Source organism: Pristiophorus japonicus, chromosome 11 (genome assembly GCF_044704955.1).
Source record: "Pristiophorus japonicus isolate sPriJap1 chromosome 11, sPriJap1.hap1, whole genome shotgun sequence".
Classification (NCBI taxonomy): domain Eukaryota; kingdom Metazoa; phylum Chordata; class Chondrichthyes; family Pristiophoridae; genus Pristiophorus; species Pristiophorus japonicus.
In genome coordinates this window covers 82,735,219-82,753,410 of record NC_091987.1, presented here as the reverse complement: position 1 = coordinate 82,753,410, position 18,192 = coordinate 82,735,219, and the positions used below count along the sequence as shown (strand labels likewise).

Sequence of the window (18,192 nt, the reverse complement as noted above, 5' to 3'; positions counted from 1 at the left end):
TGTTGCACACTATGAAAGAGCTCCTTAAAAGTCCTCCACTGTTCCTCAATTGTGCCACCGTTTAGTCTGTGTTCCCAGTCTACTTTAGCCAACTCTGCCCTCATCCCACTGTAGTCCCCTTTGTTTAAGCATAGTACGCTCGTTTCTGACACAACTTCCTCACCCTCAATCTGTGTTACAAATTCAACCATACTGTGATCACTCATTCCGAGAGGATCTTTTTCTCGGAGATCGTTTATTTTTCCTGTCTCATTACGCAGGACCACATCTAAATTAGCTTGCTCCCTTGTAGGTTCTGTTACATACTGTTCTAAGAAATAATCCCGTATGCATTCTATGAATTCCTCCTCCAGGCTACCCTGTGCAATTTGAGTTGACCAATCGATATGTAGGTTAAAATGCTCCATGACTACTGCCGTTCCTTTTTCACATGCCTCCATTATTCCCTTGATTATTGCCTGCCCCACCGTGAAGTTATTATTTTGGGGCCTATAAACTACGCCCACCAGTGACTTTTTCCCCTTCCTATCTCTAATCTCCACCCACAATGATTCAACATTTTGTTCATTAGAGCCAATATCGTCTCTCACAACTGCCCTGATATCATTCTTTAATAACAGAGCTATCCCACCTCCTTTCCCTTCTTGTCTATCTTTCTGAATCGTCAGATACCCCTGTATGTTTAATTCCCAGTCTTGGCCACCCTGCAACCATGTTTCTGTAATGGCCACCAAAAAATCATATCCATTTGTAATGATTTGTGCCGTCAACTCATTTACTTTATTTCAAATGCTGCATCCATTTGGGTAGTGTGTTTTAATCCTAGTTTTTAAAGGTGCTATATAAATGCAAATCTTTATTTTCTTTCAGCTTCACAATTTTAAATGTTAATTATAGTAACAGCAGCATAAGTGATGTTCAATAAATTTCCTGTTTTGCATAAAAGGAAGAGCCAGTTCTTCATTTAGTAGATTGGTTAAATATATTCATAAGTGAGGCTGGGCATTGCTCTTGAGTTACAAGTGAAGATACTAACATTTCCCATTACAGGCTATAATCAATTCTAATTTTTATAAAATATTAACTTGCGCTTCTGTTTGTTGACAAAAGAGCATCTTGCTGAATATAATCCTAGGCCACATTATGTTGGCTTCCATGTTCAACAAGCAGCAGAAAGTTTTCTGGCATTCTGTTTTAATAAACTACGTGGATTTAACAATCTTAGTTCCCTAGTTCAGTGGGGTATGTCCCTTTGAGCAAAACTTAAGTGATGGGGTTTCACACATGCTAGAGACCCAACTGACCCAAAAAGAAGCAAGACAGCTTTCATCAGCATATTAATGATTGTATTGTTTTTGGTGTGAGCAAAACATGCTAATGCAAAGCTTGCTGGTGAATTACATTTCATTTATTTGTACAAAATGGCTAGATGATTGTTTGTATAAAAAAATGATTATTTTGACTTGGGTGTATTATAGAAATTGCCATCCACACTTGGGCCTAAAACTAAAATTTGGTTAGTGATCTCTTGCTGTAGTATACTTTTTTGCATCTGAATAAATTGGCTTTGAAACTGGGAAGAATCTTGTAATTCTTTGAAAACGGTTACCATCAGTAAATGTTCTTGGTAATAGATCAAGACCCAAGCATAGAAAAATGTGGCTAGCTGCTGTGATAAAATGGGCACGCCTCAGGGAAGTAGTTGCATTATAACTCCCTCTACCCGCACCCCAAAAAGTCTACAAAAAAGTGCCTCAGTAGGAGTCCTTAGTCAGGAAAGAGCAACTTTGATAACTTGCACTTGGGCGAGTCGCTGACTGGCTAACGTCTTACTGAGGAGGTTCAGCATCCTTCTCCGCTTTAAATAGTGATTATACCACTTGAATACAAGTCAAAGGCTACTACTGGCCAGTATAAACCTTTTGACTTTTATAATGCCGGTATTTATATAGCTCTTAACCTATTGAACATATCACAGTACTTCAAATTACGTTTGAAGGGCTGTAACTTTTGTCATGTAGACAAACATGGCAATCACTTTGTCCTAGTAATAGAAACATAGAAATTTACAACGCAGAAGGAGGCCATTTCGGCCCATCGTGTCCGCGCCGGCCGACAAAGCCACATGTCAGCAGCCCTAAAGGTTACATATAAACCTATGAACAATGTCCCACAATGCGCCATGAATGCCGAGCTGAATACTTTTATTAGTGGCATTGCTGAGCAACTTGAGTTTACACTTCAAGTTTAGTGTTTGCACCAATGCTAAACTTCTGGAATTTGAATGCACCCAAAGCCAACTGTTGATTATACTTGTCATTGGTTATCTATGCTGTAAGCCTCATTTGCTCAGATTAGTCTTGGAGTGAGCCTGTTGGAAAAATAAATCATGTAAGTTATAGTTTGATTTCCTCCCCTGCTTGCTGTTTTCCGTTGTTGGTATGTTTGATTCTTAATAACTAATCATGTTTCCTATGACCTCCAGCAGGATGGATGAAAAGAGAAAGAAATTGGAAAAACCTTCTGTAAGTACATGTCTTTGCTAATGTCCTAATGGGCAAATTGAACACAAGCCTTGTGGATAAACGTAAAGGGCACATACCAATATAGTACTGTATTCTTTAGCATTCAATTGTGGTGTGCCTAGAATAAGGGGACATAAATATAGTCCCGCCACAATCTGCCTTTGACACAGTTGGCCGCTCCATCCTCCTCCATCCAACGCCTCTCTATCAATGTCCAGCTGGGTGAGACTGCACTCGCCTGGTTCCATTCTTATCTATCTGGGAGAAATTTAGAACTCAGCAGAGGAGGACAAAGGGTTTGATTAGGGCAGGGAAAATGGAGTACGAGAAGAAGCTTGCAGGGAACATTAAGGCGGATTGCAAAAGTTTCTATAGGTATGTAAAGAGAAAGAGGTTAGTAAAGACAAACGTAGGTCCCCTGCAGTCAGAATCAGGGGAAGTCATAACGGGGAACAAAGAAATGGCAGACCAATTGAACAAGTACTTTGGTTCAGTATTCACTAAGGAGGACACAAACAACCTTCCGGATATAAAAGTGGTCAGAGGGTCTATTAAGGAGGAGGAACTGAGGGAAATCTTTATTAGTCGGGAAATTGTGTTGGGGAAATTGATGGGATTGAAGGTCGATAAATCCCCAGGGCCTGATGGACTGCATCCCAGAGTACTTAAGGAGGTGGCCTTGGAAATAGCGGATGCATTGACAGTCATTTTCCAACATTCCATTGACTCTGGATCAGTTCCTATCGAGTGGAGGGTAGCCAATGTAACCCCACTTTTTAAAAAAGGAGGGAGAGAGAAAGCAGGGAATTATAGACCGGTCAGCCTGACCTCAGTAGTGGGTAAAATGATGGAATCAATTATTAAGGATGTCATAGCAGCGCATTTGGAAAATGGTGACATGATAGGTCCAAGTCAGCATGGATTTGTGAAAGGGAGATCATGCTTGACAAATCTTCTGGAATTTTTTGAGGATGTTTCCAATAAAGTGGACAAAGGAGTACCAGTTGATGTGGTATATTTGGACTTTCAGAAGGCTTTCGACAAGGTCCCACACAGGAGATTAATGTGCAAAGTTAAAGCACATGGGATTGGGGGTAGTGTGCTGACGTGGATTGAGAACTGGTTGTCAGACAGGAAGCAAAGAGTAGGAGTAAATGGGTACTTTTCGGAATGGCAGGCAGTGACTAGTGGGGTACCGCAGGGTTCTGTGCTGGGGCCCCAGCTGTTTACATTGTACATTAATGATTTAGACGAGGGGATTAAATGTAGTATCTCCAAATTTGCGGATGACACTAAGTTGGGTGGCAGTGTGAGCTGCGAGGAGGATGCTATGAGGCTACAGAGTGACTTGGATAGGTTAGGTGAGTGGGCAAATGCGTGGCAGATGAAGTATAATGTGGATAAATGTGAGGTTATCCACTTTGGTGGTAAAAACAGAGAGACAGACTATTATCTGAATGGTGACAGATTAGGAAAAGGGAAGGTGCAACGAGACCTGGGTGTCATGGTACATCAGTCATTGAAGGTGGCATGCAGGTACAGCAGGCGGTTAAGAAAGCAAATGGCATGTTGGCCTTCATAGCGAGGGGATTTGAGTACAGGGGCAGGGAGGTGTTGCTACAGTTGTACAGGGCCTTGGTGAGGCCACACCTGGAGTATTGTGTACAGTTTTGGTCTCCTAACTTGAGGAAGGACATTCTTGCTATTGAGGGAGTGCAGCGAAGATTCACCAGACTGATTCCCGGGATGGTGGGACTGACCTATCAAGAAAGACTGGATCAACTGGGCTTGTATTCACTGGAGTTCAGAAGAGTGAGAGGGGACCTCATAGAAACGTTTAAAATTCTGACGGGTTTGGACAGGTTGGATGCAGGAAGAATGTTCCCAATGTTGGGGAAGTCCAGAACCAGGGGTCACAGTCTAAGGATAAGGGGTAAGCCATTTAGGACCGAGATAAGGAGAAACTTCTTCACCCAGAGAGTGGTGAACCTGTGGAATTCTCTACCACAGGAAGTAGTTGAGGCCAATTCACTAAATATATTCAAAAGGGAGTTAGATGAAGTCCTTACTACTCGGGGGATCAAGGGGTATGGCGTGAAAGCAGGAAGTGGGTACTGAAGTTTCATGTTCAGCCATGAACTCGTTGAATGGCGGTGCAGGCTAGAAGGGCTGAATGGCCTGCTCCTGCACCTATTTTCTATGTTTCTATGTTTCTATCTAATTGTAGCCAGAAAATCTCCAACAATGGCTTCTCTTCCCACTCCCGCATCGTTGCCTCTGATGTCCCCCAAGGATCTATCCTTGGCCCCCTCCTATTTCTCATATCTTGCCCCTTGGCGACATCATCCGAAAACACGCCGTCAGTTTCCACATGTGCGCTAACGACACCCAGCTCTACCTCGCCACCACTTCTCTCGACCCCTCCATGGTCTCTAAATTGTCAGACTGCTTGTCTGACATCCAGTACTGGATGAGCAGAAATTTTCTCCAATTAAACATTGGGAAGATCAAAGACATTGTCTTTGGCCCCTGCCACAAACTGTTTCCTAGACACTGACTTCATCCCTTTCCCTCGCATTTATCTGAGGCTAAACCTGACTGTTCGCTATCTAGGCGTCTTTTTTACCCTGAAATGAGCATCCGGCCACACATCCACCGCATAACTATTTTCACCTCCGAAACATTGCCCGCCTCCGCCCCTGCCTCAGCTCATCTGCTGCTGAAACCCTCTTCCATGCCTTTGTTACCTCTAGACTTGACTATTCCAACACATACCTAGCTGATCTCCCACATTCTACCTTATGTAAACTTGAAGTCATCCAAAACTCAGCAACCCCTGTCCTAACTTGCACCAAATCCTGCTCACCCATCACCCCTGTGCTCGCCGACCTATGTTGGCTCCCAGTTAAGCAACGCCTCGATTTCAAAATTCTCATCCTTGTTTACAAATCCCTCCCTGGCCTTGCCCTTCCCTATCTCTGTAATCTCTTTCAGACTCATAACCCCAACAAAATGTCTGCAATCCTCTAATTATGCCCTCTTGAGCATCCCTGATTATAATCGCTCAACCATTGGTGGCCATGCCTTCAGCTGCCTGGACCCTAAGCTCTGGAACTCTCTCCCTAAACCTCTCTGCCGCTCTACCTCATTTTCCTCCTTTAGGACACTCCTTAAGACCTACTACTTGCATCTGCTGTAATTTCTTCTTGTGTGGCTCGGTGTCAAATTTATTTATTTTTGTTTTATAACACTGCTGTGAAGCGCCTTGGGATGCATTGCTGCATTAAAGGCGCTATATAAATAAAAGTTGTTGTATTTTTAAGCATCCAATTGTGGTGTGCTTAGAGTAAGGGGACATAAATATGAGGACCTTTTTAAAAAAAACAATCTAAGAATTTAAGAGGAATTTCTTTACACATGGGTGAGAATGGCACTCTCTGCCACACGGAGTGGCGGAAGCCAATAGCTGAACACATTTAAAGGGAGACTTGATGCATGCATGAGGAAGACAGGCCTGGAGGCATGTTGGGATGAGGTATTTAGAGTGGGAGAAGGCTTGTGTGAAGTATAAACATAGGCATAGACCAGTTGGGTCAAACAGCCTGTTTCTGTGCTGTAGATTCTACGTATGTAAATACACTAGTAAAAGCAGCAGGAGGTTCATCCCTATTAATGAAGTTGGATGTTACAAGAATGTTTTTTTTAAACATAAGAATTAGGAACAGGAGTAGGCCATCTAACCCCTCGAGCCTGCTCCGCCATTCAACAAGATCATGGCTGATCTGGCTGTGGACTCAGCTCCACTTACCCGCCCGCTCCCCGAAACCCTTAATTCCCTTATTGGTTAAAAATCTATCTATCTGTGACTTGAATACATTCAATGAGCTAGCCTCAACTGCTTCCTTGAGCAGAGAATTCCACAGATTCATAACCCTCTGGGAGAAAAAATTCCTTCTCAACTCGGTTTTAAATTGGCTCCCCCGTATTTTGAGGTTGTGTCCCCTAGTTCTAGTCTCCCCGACCAGTGGAAACAACCTCTCTGCCTCTATCTTATCTATCCCTTTCATTATTTTAAATGTTTCTATAAGATCCCCTATGAGAAACAAAGATTTCCTACAAAACTGGTCAGAAATCCTTTTTATTTTTCTATTTTAACTTCTTAAAATACTACACAAATTTGCTATACTATTTACAAACAAAGCTGTTTCTCACTTTCTGTAATCTTTCAAAAGCTGCAATTCTAAAACTACAGATCCATTGAGTATTCCTCAATTTACTCTGGTCTTAGAAGGAGCTGCAACATTTATAATTTACCAGTGGATCTCCTGTGAAGAACAAATGAAGTGGATAAATAAATATATCCTTCATCTTACTGTAATACTCAAGTAATAGTCTTTCTGATTAAATATTTTTGCCTTGAAGTGTTTGGTTCTTAGAAAATTAGGGGGACAATATTATTAAATGTTGCTGAACCTTTCCAGGAGCGAAGGACTAGTTAGTTAGTTAGAGGTATAAAATATATTGCAACTGTAATATCAAATATATGAAGCCATCGCTTTATATGCCCTTATGGAAAGATGCATAACAAATTTGAGCAAGGTTTTGGATTACTCTTGTCAAACAATGAGATTATATTGATCATTATTTATATATTAATGAAAGTTAGATGTTAATTACAGTTCTTATTGTGACTTTTTAAGTGAATCACCAACAATACTGAGAGTAATTACTCATTCCCTTTGGAAATTTAAATTAATTTCGGCCACCTGTAAAGATAAAGGTTCTGAAGTCTTTAATTACTGATACTGAAATGTTATCCTTTCTATTTGAGAAACAAATACTTTCAGTGATACAGAAACTCAGCTGCTCCAGACCTAAGCTGACGTTTTGGGGTTGCCCACTGTAAATGTCAGTCTCTTACCTGCCTAGGGGTGAGGGGAGGGGGATACCATTTCCAGTCATGCAATGCCAGTTCAAATCTCTTCAGGCTAGAATTACCTTTTTTTTAGGTCATTGATTCCACCCAACTATGTAATGTTGCTGAGCTGAGAGACACGGGAAAATATACAAATGATAAGTACAGGAAGTGCATCAGTAAAGAAAGAAGGATTAAGATTTTAAATGTGATCCTTCATCTAAAATGCAAAAATGTCAACTGAGTTCTAATATCCTTCTTAAAGGTCAACCTTGATGTTGGGATAAGTACGAAGGACGGAAATGCTAATTTATGGATAAATCCGAGGTGTCTTTTAAACTAATCATCATTTAAGTAATACCATTTACAGGTCTTCTTGGAGCCCTGTTTTCACATGTTTTGGTGGAGCAGATTGAGCTGTTTGCAGGCTAATTACATATGGATACTGGGGGTGGGGGGGGGAACTCATTTCATGAACATCAAGATAAAACATTTTCTATTAAAAGGTTCTACTTGGAAAATAAGAATCTAAATGGGGTAGAAGAACACAGGGATCTCAGAGTACAAATACACATATCAGTAAAAGTAGCGACGCAAGTTAATAAGGCCATAAAAAAGCAAACCAAAAGCAGACTAGGGTTTATTTCTAGAAGGATAGAATTGAAAAGTAGAAAAGTTATGCTAAATCTTTACAGAACGTTGGTCAGACCATACCACATACCACAGTACTGTGTATAATTCTGGTCGCCATATTATAAAAAGGCACTAGAGAAGGTGAAAAAAAATATAATAAAAGGGATAACACCAGAAATGCAAGGTTATATACCTATCAGGAAAGGATGAACAAGCTGGTTCTCTTTTCTCTCGAAAAAAGAAGGCTGAGGGGTGACCTAATGGAGGAATTTAAAATTATGAGAGGTTTTGATAGAGTAGATACATAGAGTTTTTCCACTTGTGGGGATGAGCAAAACTAGAGGCCATCAATATAAGATAGTCACCAATAAATCAAATAGGGAATTCAGAAGAAACTTCTTTTCCCAGCTAATGGTGAGAATGAGGAACTCGCTACCACAGGGAGTGGTTGAAGTGAATAGTATAGATGCATTTAAGGGGAGGCTAGACAAGCATATGAGGGAGAAGGGAATAGAGGGTTATGATGTTAGAGGTGGAGGAGGCTCGAATGGAGCATAAACGTTGACATGGACTGGCCGAAAGTGCTGTGCTAATGCCAACAGTTGCCACCATATGGGTCTCATAAAGCTAGTGGCTAGCGCTAAAGTAATCTTGATGAATTTGCAATGTGTGACCCAATTTTTTTTTAAACAGAGTTCAACAGCACTAAGCACATTGTAAAAGAAGCATACAATCTCCATGAGATATATGTCAGCAGGCCGGAAATATCATGATTGAGTTCTTTGATGAAGTAAGGAATAGGGTTGATGAGGCTAGTGCAATTGATGTTATGTATGGACTTGATAAAGTTCCACATAATAGACTTGTTTACAAAATTGAAACCTGTGGAATTAAAGGGGCAGTGGCTGTATGAACAGACAGCAGAGTGTAGTGATGAATGGTTGTTTTTCAGACCCAGGGGAAGTGCGTAGTGGTGTCACTCAAGGGTCGGTGTTGGGAACCACTGTTCTTTTTGATATATATTAATAACCTGGACTTGGGTATACCGGGCATAATTTCAAAGTTTGCAGATGGCACGAAACTTGGAAATGCAGTAAACAGTGGGGAGGATAGTAGCGGAATTCAGGAGGTCATAGGCAGACTGGTCTCCTTTTGTATGGTAGTAGCAAAGCAAATCAAGTGTCAATATTCAAGTCAGATATCCAGGCCAAAGCTTCCGGTGCAACAGCATGGATATCTTGTAGGCTGCCTACGAATTTCCTCTGAGGGCGGTGCCCAATGATGTGCGCCAGGGTCTGATTAGGAGCTCCACAGTCACATGATGGGGATGCTTTAACCTTCCATCTATAGAGAAGGTGGCAGCATCTACCATGAATGGTTCTGAGGCGGTTGATGGTTGTCCACTGTTTGTGAGGAAGATTTGATCCTTCAGGTTGTATTGTGGGGTCTTCTATAAGGAATCCATTCCGTATGTCGCAGTTCTTCCAAGCATTTCGCCATCGGTCATCAAGGCAGAGGGAAGATCGCTCAATGATTCCGGTGACTGGTGAAATGGGCAGACACATGGAAGATGAAATTTATCGCAGAGAAGTGTGAAGTGATTCATTTTGGTAGGAAGAATGAGGAGAGACAATATAAAGTAAATGGTACAATTTTAGAGGGTGCAGGAATGACACACATCTTTGAAGGTGGCAGGACAAGTTGAGAAGAATGTTAAAAAGACATACGGATCCTTGACTTTATAAATAGAGACAAATAGTACATAAGCAAGGAATTTATGCTAAATCTTTATAAAATACTGGTTAGGCCCCAGATCGTGGCCAATTCTGGGTACAACACTTCAGGAAGGCTATCAAGGCCTAAGAGAGGGTGCAGAAGAGATTTACTAGAATGGTACCAGGTTACTAGAATAACAGACTCGATAAATTAGGGTTGTTTTCCTTGGAGCAAAGAATTGAGATTTAGCAGGGATGTTCAAAATCACGTAGGGTTTTGATAGAGTAAATAAGTAGAAACCGTTTCCAGTGGCAGAAGGGTCGGTAACCAGAGGAGACAGATTTAAGATAATTGGCAAAAAAAACAGGCAACATGAGGGGAAAAAAATTACGCAGCGAGTTATGATCTGGAATGCCTGAAAGGGTGGTGGAAGCAGATTCAGTAATAGCTTTGAAAAGGGAATTGGATTAAATACTTGAAGTAGATAAAATGACAGATCTGTGGGGAAAGAGCAAGGGATAGGGGACTAATTTCATAGCTCTTTCAAAGAGCAGACACGATAGGCCAAATGGTTCTACACAACCGTTGCTAAAATTCTCATTCTTGTTTTCAAATCCCTCCATGGCCGCTCCCCTTCCTTTCACTGTAACTCGTACAGCTCTCCAAAATGTCTGCGCTCCTCCAATTCTGGCCTTTTGCACATCGCCGATTTTTAATCACCACCATTGGTGGCCGTGCCTTCAGCTGCCTAGGCCCTAAGCTCTGGAATTCCATCCCTAAACCTCTCCGCCTCTCTACCAATGTTCCCTGTAAGCTGCGCAGCGCTGTAGAGGTTCCGCGCAGCCGGTGAGCCAGCTTTTAAATAGAAAAAACACACATGCGTGGAATTTTAAATGGCCTACGCAGCCCATTAAAAGGGCCGCGCGGGCCATTTTCCTCCGAGTCTTAAAACCTACTTAAAAACTTTTGGTCACCAGTCCTAATAGCTGCTTATGTGGCTTAGTGTCGAATTTTGTTTAATAACGCTCCTGTTGAAGCGCCTTGAGCCATTTTAGTATGATAACGCGCTGTATAAATGCAAGTTGTTATTGCTGGCAGGAGAGCAGTGATCAAGAATGTCTACTTGCACCAAGTCTTTAACTCAGTACTGGATTGCAGCTCGTGAAGCTGGTGTATTTGGGCAGATGGCCTATTCAGATTTTGAGTGTTCAGATTAAATTGAGTTGTTAACAAATCATCAGTTTAATTTAAAAGCACAAAATTGCACTTGGGCTTCACTGGCACAGAACTTGGATCACATTGAAGATGGGTCAGGAAGGGAAGTAAAATACATGAAGATATTAATTTTATAATTTTACACCCAAAATACTGATATGAGGGGCACTACAGTTCTATGCATTCCCGAGTTTTACTTAAATATGCAACATAGGAACAAGCAGAAGCCATTCAGCCCCTCAAGTCTGCTCCGGCATTCAGTTGGAACATGGCTGATCTGTACATCAAATATATTTACCTCTCCTGTGTCATGCAATATTTGCTGGTATGATAACTTTCTTGCAAGAATAAATGACTTACCAGCAGGTGCCCATTGATGTTGCTTTGAAGGCTGGTCAATGTGACTTGTCATTCCCTGCGTTTGGAGTCAATGTGACTTATCATTCCCTGCGTTGTGTAGGAAAACCACTCGATTCATCATCCAAGATCATGTGGGCAGTCATTGCTACAAAGCTTATTGCTCCATGACACAGCATGTTAAAGCACTGTCATCCACTTTGTATGCTAGTTTCGAAAACAATCATAATGCTGTATGTCTTGAAAATACATTTTCAAAGGACTTTTTATGATCATTTCAATCAAGCTTTAGTTAAAATGTGTTCATGAAGTGGTACTGTATTGCTGTTAAATAATAATGTTTTGTCTTTCCTGCAGATGAACTCTAATGCACAAAGCTCAAGTGATGCTAGGTAAGAGAAATACTTGTAACAGATAAATATTAGAAGAGTGCTGTTCATTGAAAAATAAAGTACATCATTTGGGATAAGTTAGAGTCTTAACAGCTGTGGCTCAGTTCCATTGTATCAGAACTCCGAGCAAAGAAAGCAAATGTTGAACAAATTTGCTGCATACCAGGAAGCAAAGGGTAGTAATCAATGGTAATAGCTCTAGTTGAATAGCTTAACCAGTAGAGAAATCCAAGGGTCAGCCTTGGGATCTCCGCTATGCATAATAGTTGTCAATGATTTGATTAAACTATTAAAAAAAAAATCTAAATATGCATGTAATGTCAAGTTATGTAAGGAAATAGGATGATGATTGGAGTATAAATCAAAAAAATCAGGAGTCTTAGTGCATGAAATGGATCACAAATGGAAGTATGTGTGTAGTAAGAATTACAAATCTAATTACAAAACTAAGCATCTACTTACTATTGTTGATTTGTGTTCAAATTCTTGGGTTTACATTTAAAATGTCAGTTTTTATACCTCTAGCACTCACCAAAGTAAAACTGCAAAAGCACAAGCAAAATTGTCAGTTTAATAACTCGTAATTGTAGGTTTTGCCAGTGGTGATTTTTGCTATTTTCCTGTTTTTATTTACATTTGTACTGTGTGTGAAACTAGCTGATTTGTGTCCCCTCTCCCAAACCCATGGCACTGAGAGCAATTCTATTAAACCTCAAAACACTGTGTGTGCCCAGGAGCTCAGTGTTGCCGAGAGCTGCTGGCAGTCTTTGAGTGAAAAGGTACCCAGACTATTTACAATGTTAAAAATGGACATGCATATTTCTACCAGTGATTCAGCAATTTTATTCAGTGAGTAGCTGAGTTATACAGACAGGTAGTTCACAGATTCAATACCCAGTCTGTGCTGAGTTAGTTGAGAAATTCAACAATAAACTTCTGTAAATTATTTTCTAGGAGAAAACAGGTGTCTGCAAACAATGAAGCTTTCCGCCCTAAAAGAGGTAATAAATCTTTAATGCACTGTATTTCTCGATATTTAGATAAGATTTCAATGCTTATATTTAACCAAGCAATAGTGTTTATACTATTTCTGTTCAACAAACAATCCCAGGGATGCCAGGCATCTCGCCAGTGTCTGCTGATGTTGAGTATGTCAGATAGTAATAATTAAAACTGCCAGTTAGTGAATGCTTTTATATCTTATTATATTGCATAAAATAGAAATGTGATCATGGTTTATTTTGCAGTTTGTGGTATGATCATATAACATGGAGGCCTATTTTAAATCTTGGCAAACATTTAGGCATATTTAGTAAATGCAATTGAAAAAATAGGTTAGCTACTTTTGTTTGGGCCAAACATTGGCCATGACTTGCATCAATTTTTTTGGAGTAAGTTGTTTTTTTTCCAGCGAAAGTTAGAAAATGCCATTTCCCCCCACCCCCCCAAAAATTTGCTCCAAAGTAAGTCAGTTAGGTACGATTTTTTTTAGGTCAGTTTTTTTTCCAGAAGGGGGCGTTCCCAGACCCTTACGACAGTTTTGGCCATTTATACCAATTTGGCCAGCAAAAACGTACTCCAAATTCACTTAGGTCAGCATATGTGGCCAGCTCTGAAAAACCTTGCACATTCGGCAGACATTAGGACAGGGATAGGGGAGGGAAGGGAATTGGAGAGGACCTCAACAACCAAGCAGCAAACATTAAGGAAAAGCTCAAACCATTAAAATACAATTAAAAAAAGTAGTAAATCCTATCTTTAAAGACTGCCCGGGAAAGGCAGCGGGCCGGCCTGTGCGTGAGGCCATTCGGCCTGGGATGGGGAGGGAAGACGTGCACCAGAGAAGTCACAGTTGCTGGGCCGGGGCGTCGTGGGGGGTGGGGGTCAGGGGGCACCGAGCGACCGGAGGAATCACAGCTCGTAAGTCTGCAAGCCTCATCTCTTTCCCCTCCCCCCGCCCCCCAAAAAAACTTTGCTCCTCCTCCCCCACCCCAAACTCTCCTCCTCCTTCCCCCCAAAAAACTCTCCTCCTTCCCCCCCCAAAACTCTCCTCCTCCTTCCCCCCAAAAAACTCTCCTCCTTCCCCCCCAAAAACTCTCCTCCTTCACCCCCCCAAAACTCTCCTCCTTCACCCCCCTAAACTCTCCTCCTCCTTCCCCCCCCAAAACTCTCCTCCTTCACCCCCCCCAAACTCTCCTCCTTCACCCCCCCCAAACTCTCCTCCTCCTTCCCCCCCCAAAACTCTTCTCCTTCCCCCCCCCAAAACTCTCCTCCTCCTTCACCCCCCCAAAAACTCTCCTCCTTCACCCCCCCAAAACTCTCCTCCTTCCCCCCCAAAAACTCTCCTCCTTCCCCCCCAAAAACTCTCCTCCTCCTTCCCCCCCAAAACTCTCCTCCTTCCCCCCCCAAAAAAAAACTCTCCTCCTTCCCCCCCCAAAACTCTCCTCCCCCCCCCCCAAAACTCTTCTCCTCCTTTCCCCCCACAAAACTCTCCACCTCCTCCCCGCCAAAACTCCCCCCCCCAAATCAAAAGTTTCAAGCACAGCCACTAAATAAAAAATAAAAGCAAAGTCCTTACCTGCCCAGAAACTCAGCGGACCGGCCGGGAGGTGCGGGAGTTCACTCGGCCGGGGATAGGGTGCGGCGAGATCGGGCGTCCCTTCGGCCTGGGATAGGGGCTGCGAGCATCGGTTCCTGCTCACAGCCCACAGGACGCGCTGGGAGAGCAGGAGCATGCGCGTAGGTGCCGGTAATGCTTTGTGCGCTGGCCTGTTGCTCCGCCCCCTCCTTCAGCCTCTACGCCACGCCACGACTCCGGGGATTCCAAAGAGCGACCAGGGTGGGCCCCTTTTTTCTAGCGCCCTTTCCAGCACACACAGTCGGCGCGCTTTAGGTCAGTGCGCTGAAAAAAGGGGTTGGGCAATGTTGGGCCCATAGTTTTCCTAATCTTTCATCTAAGACGCATCTTCTACACAAGCTAGATTGAGACAACAGCAGGTCACATGTTGGAAACATTTCAAAAACCTTCTTATCATGGGCACTCCACGTGTTTCTTGGCATTCTGCACTGTGCCCACTCAGTTCAAATCATGCTCGATAATAAAAGAAATGCGAACACATGACCTCGAGGGTGGTTGGGAGAATGATGTGTTTTTTGACAGACCATATTGCGACACTGGAGCTGCGCATGGATTCACTCTGAACCATACGCGATGCTGAGGATGTCATGAATAGCACGTTTAGTGAGTTGGTCACACCGCAGGTAAAGGTTACTCAGGCAGATAGGGAATGGGTGACCACCAGGCAGAGCAGTGGAAGAAAAGTGGTGCAGAGGTCCCCTGCGGTCATCCTCCATCAAAACAGATAGACCACCTTGGGGGCTGTTGGGATGACTCATCAGGGGAGGGCAGCAGCAGCCAAGTTCATGGCATCATGGGTGGCTCTGCTGCACAAGAGGGCAGGAAAAAGAGTGGGAGAGTTATAGTGGTAGGGGATTCTATTGTAAGGGGAATAGATAGACATTTCTTTGGCTGCAATCGAGACTCCAGGATGGTATGTTGCCTCCCAGGTGCAAGGGTCAAGGATGTCTCGGAGCGGCTGCAGGACATTTTGGAGGGGAAAGGTGAACAGCCAGTTGTCGAGGTGCATATCGGTACCAACGCTATAGGTAAAAAACGGGATGAGGTCCTACAAGCTGAATTTAGGGAGCTAGGAGTTAAGTTAAAAAGCAGGACCTCAAAGGTAGTAATCTCAGGATTGCTACCAGTGCCATGTGCTAGTCAGAGTAGAAATAGCAGCATAGCTTAAGATGAACACGTGGCTTGAAGAGTGGTGCAGGAGGGAGGGATTCAAATTCCTGGGACATTGGAACCGTTTCTGGGGGAGGTGGGACCAGTACAAACTGGACGGTCTGCACCTTGGCAGGACTTGGACCAATGTCCTAGGGGGAGTGTTTGCTAGTGCTGTTGGGGAGGGGTTAAACTAATATGGCAGGGGGATGGGAACCTTGGCAGGGAGACAAAGGGAAGTAAAATGGGGGCAGAAGCAAAAGATAGAAAGAAGAAAAGTAAAAGTGGAGGGCAGAGAAACCCAAGGCAAAAATCAAAAAGGGCCACATTACAGCAAAATTCTAAAGTGTGTTAAAAAGACAAGCTTGAAGGCTCTGTGCCTCAATGCGAGGAGTATTCGTAATAAGTTGGACGAATTAACTGCTCAGGCAACTATTAACGAATATGATATAATTGGGATTACGGAGACATGGCGCCAGGGTGACCAAGGCTGGGAACTCAACATCCAGGGGTATTCAACATTCAGGAAGGATAGACAGAAAGGAAAAGGAGGTGGGGTAGCGATGCTGGTTAATGAGGAAATTAACGCAATAGTGAGGAAGAACATTAGCTTGGCTGATGTGGAATCTGTATGGGTAGAGCTGCGGAATATCAAGGGCAGAAAACGCTAGTGGGAATTGTATACAGACCCACCAAACAGTAGTAGTAGTAAGGTTGGGGACAGCATCAAACAAGAAATTAGGGCAGTTATCATGGGCGACTTTAATCTACATATAGATTGGGCTAACCAAACTGGTAGCAATACGGTGGAGGAGGATTTCCTGGAGTGTATTAGGGATGGTTTTCTAGACCAATATGTCGAGGAACCAACTCGAGGTCTGGCCATCCTAGACTGGGTGATGTGTAATGAGAAATGAGCAATCTTGTTGTGTGAGGCCCCTTGGGAAAGAGTGACCATAATATGGTAGAATTCTTTATTAAGATGGAGAGTGACACAGTTAATTCAGAGACAAGGATCCTGAACTTAAGGAAAGGTAACTTCGATAGTATGAGACGTAAATTGGCTAGAATAGACTGGCGAATGATATTTAAAAGGGTTGATCCTTTCCCCCCCCCAATCTCCTTTCCCCCCCAATCTCCTTTCCCCCCAATCTCCTTTCCCCCCAATCTCCTTTCCCCCCCAATCTCCTTTCCCCCCCCATCTCCTTTCCCCACTCAATCTCCTTTCCCCCCCCAATCTCCTTTCCCCCCCCAATCTCCTTTCCCCCCCCAATCTCCTTTCCCCCCCAATCTCCTTTCCCCCCCCAATCTCCTTTCCCCCCCCAATCTCCTTTCCCCCCCCAATCTCCTTTCCCCCCCCAATCTCCTTTCCCCCCCCAATCTCCTTTCCCCCCCCAATCTCCTCCCCCCCCCCATCTCCTTTCCCCCCCCAATCTCCTTTCCCCCCCCAATCTCCTTCCCCCCCCCAATCTCCTTCCCCCCCCAATCTCCTTCCCCCCCCAATCTCCTTTCCCGCCCCAATCTCCTTACCCCCCCCAATCTCCTTTCCCCCCCAATCTCCTTTCCCCCCCCAATCTCCTTTCCCCCCCAATCTCCTTCCCCCCCCCAATCTCCTTTCCCCCCCCAATCTCCTTTCCCCCCCCAATCTCCTTTCCCCCCCAATCTCCTTTCCCCCCCAATCTCCTTTCCCCCCCAATCTCCTTTCCCCCCCAATCTCCTTTCCCCCCCAATCTCCTTTCCCCCCCCCCAATCTCCTTTCCCCCCCCAATCTCCTTTCCCCTCCCAATCTCCTTCCCCCCCCAATCTCCTCCCCCCCCCAATCTCCTCCCCCCCCCAATCTCCTTTCCCCCCCCAATCTCCTTTCCCCCCCCAATCTCCTTCCCCCCCCAATCTCCTTTCCCCCCCAATCTCCTTTCCCCCCCAATCTCCTCCCCCCCCAATCTCCTCCCCCCCCCAATCTCCTTCCCCCCCCAATCTCCTTCCCCCCCAATCTCCTCCCCCCCCCCCATCTCCTCCCCCCCCAATCTCCTTCCCCCCCCCCAATCTCCTTCCCCCCCCCCAATCTCCTTCCCCCCCCCAATCTCCTTCCCCCCCCCAATCTCCTTCCCCCCCCAATCTCCTTCCCCCCCCCCAATCTCCTTCCCCCCCCAATCTCCTTCCCCCCCCAATCTCCTTCCCCCCCCAATCTCCTTTCCCCCCCAATCTCCTTTCCCCCCAATCTCCTTTCCCCCCCAATCTCCTTTCCCCCCCAATCTCCTTTCCCCCCCAATCTCCTTTCCCCCCCAATATCCTTTCCCCCCCAATATCCTTTCCCCCCCAATATCCTTTCCCCCCCAATATCCTTTCCCCCCCAATATCCTTTCCCCCCCAATATCCTTTCCCCCCCAATATCCTTTCCCCCCCAATCTCCTTTCCCCCCCAATCTCCTTTCCCCCCAATCTCCTTTCCCCCCCTCTCCTTTCCCCCCCTCTCCTTTCCCCCCATCTCCTTTCTCCCCGATCTCCTTTCCCCCCCCTCTCCTTTCCCCCCATCTCCTTTCTCCCCCCATCTCCTTTCCCCCCTCTCCTTCCCCCCCCTCCTCCCCCCTCCCTCCTCCCCCCCCTCCTTCCCCCCCCTCCTCCCCCCCCCTTCCCCCCCTTTCCCCCCTCCTTT

At 44.4% G+C, this 18,192-nt stretch overlaps 1 protein-coding gene across 3 annotated transcripts in view; it reads left to right on the top strand.

Annotated features, from left to right (window-relative positions):
- The window catches only part of LOC139276118 (E3 ubiquitin-protein ligase DZIP3-like), a 182,319-nt gene that overhangs the window by 3,907 nt on the left and 160,220 nt on the right, over positions 1 to 18,192 (top strand). For 2 of the 3 annotated variants that reach the window (XM_070893630.1, XM_070893628.1), the window contains exons 2-4: positions 2,489 to 2,525; positions 11,719 to 11,753; positions 12,708 to 12,754. In XM_070893630.1, coding sequence (XP_070749731.1) covers positions 2,490 to 2,525; positions 11,719 to 11,753; positions 12,708 to 12,754 — 118 coding nt within the window. In that variant the 5' untranslated portion in view covers position 2,489. Of the gene's footprint in view, positions 1 to 2,485; positions 2,526 to 11,718; positions 11,754 to 12,707; positions 12,755 to 18,192 lie in introns of all 3 variants that reach the window. The other variant, XM_070893629.1, reaches the window with a different exon arrangement.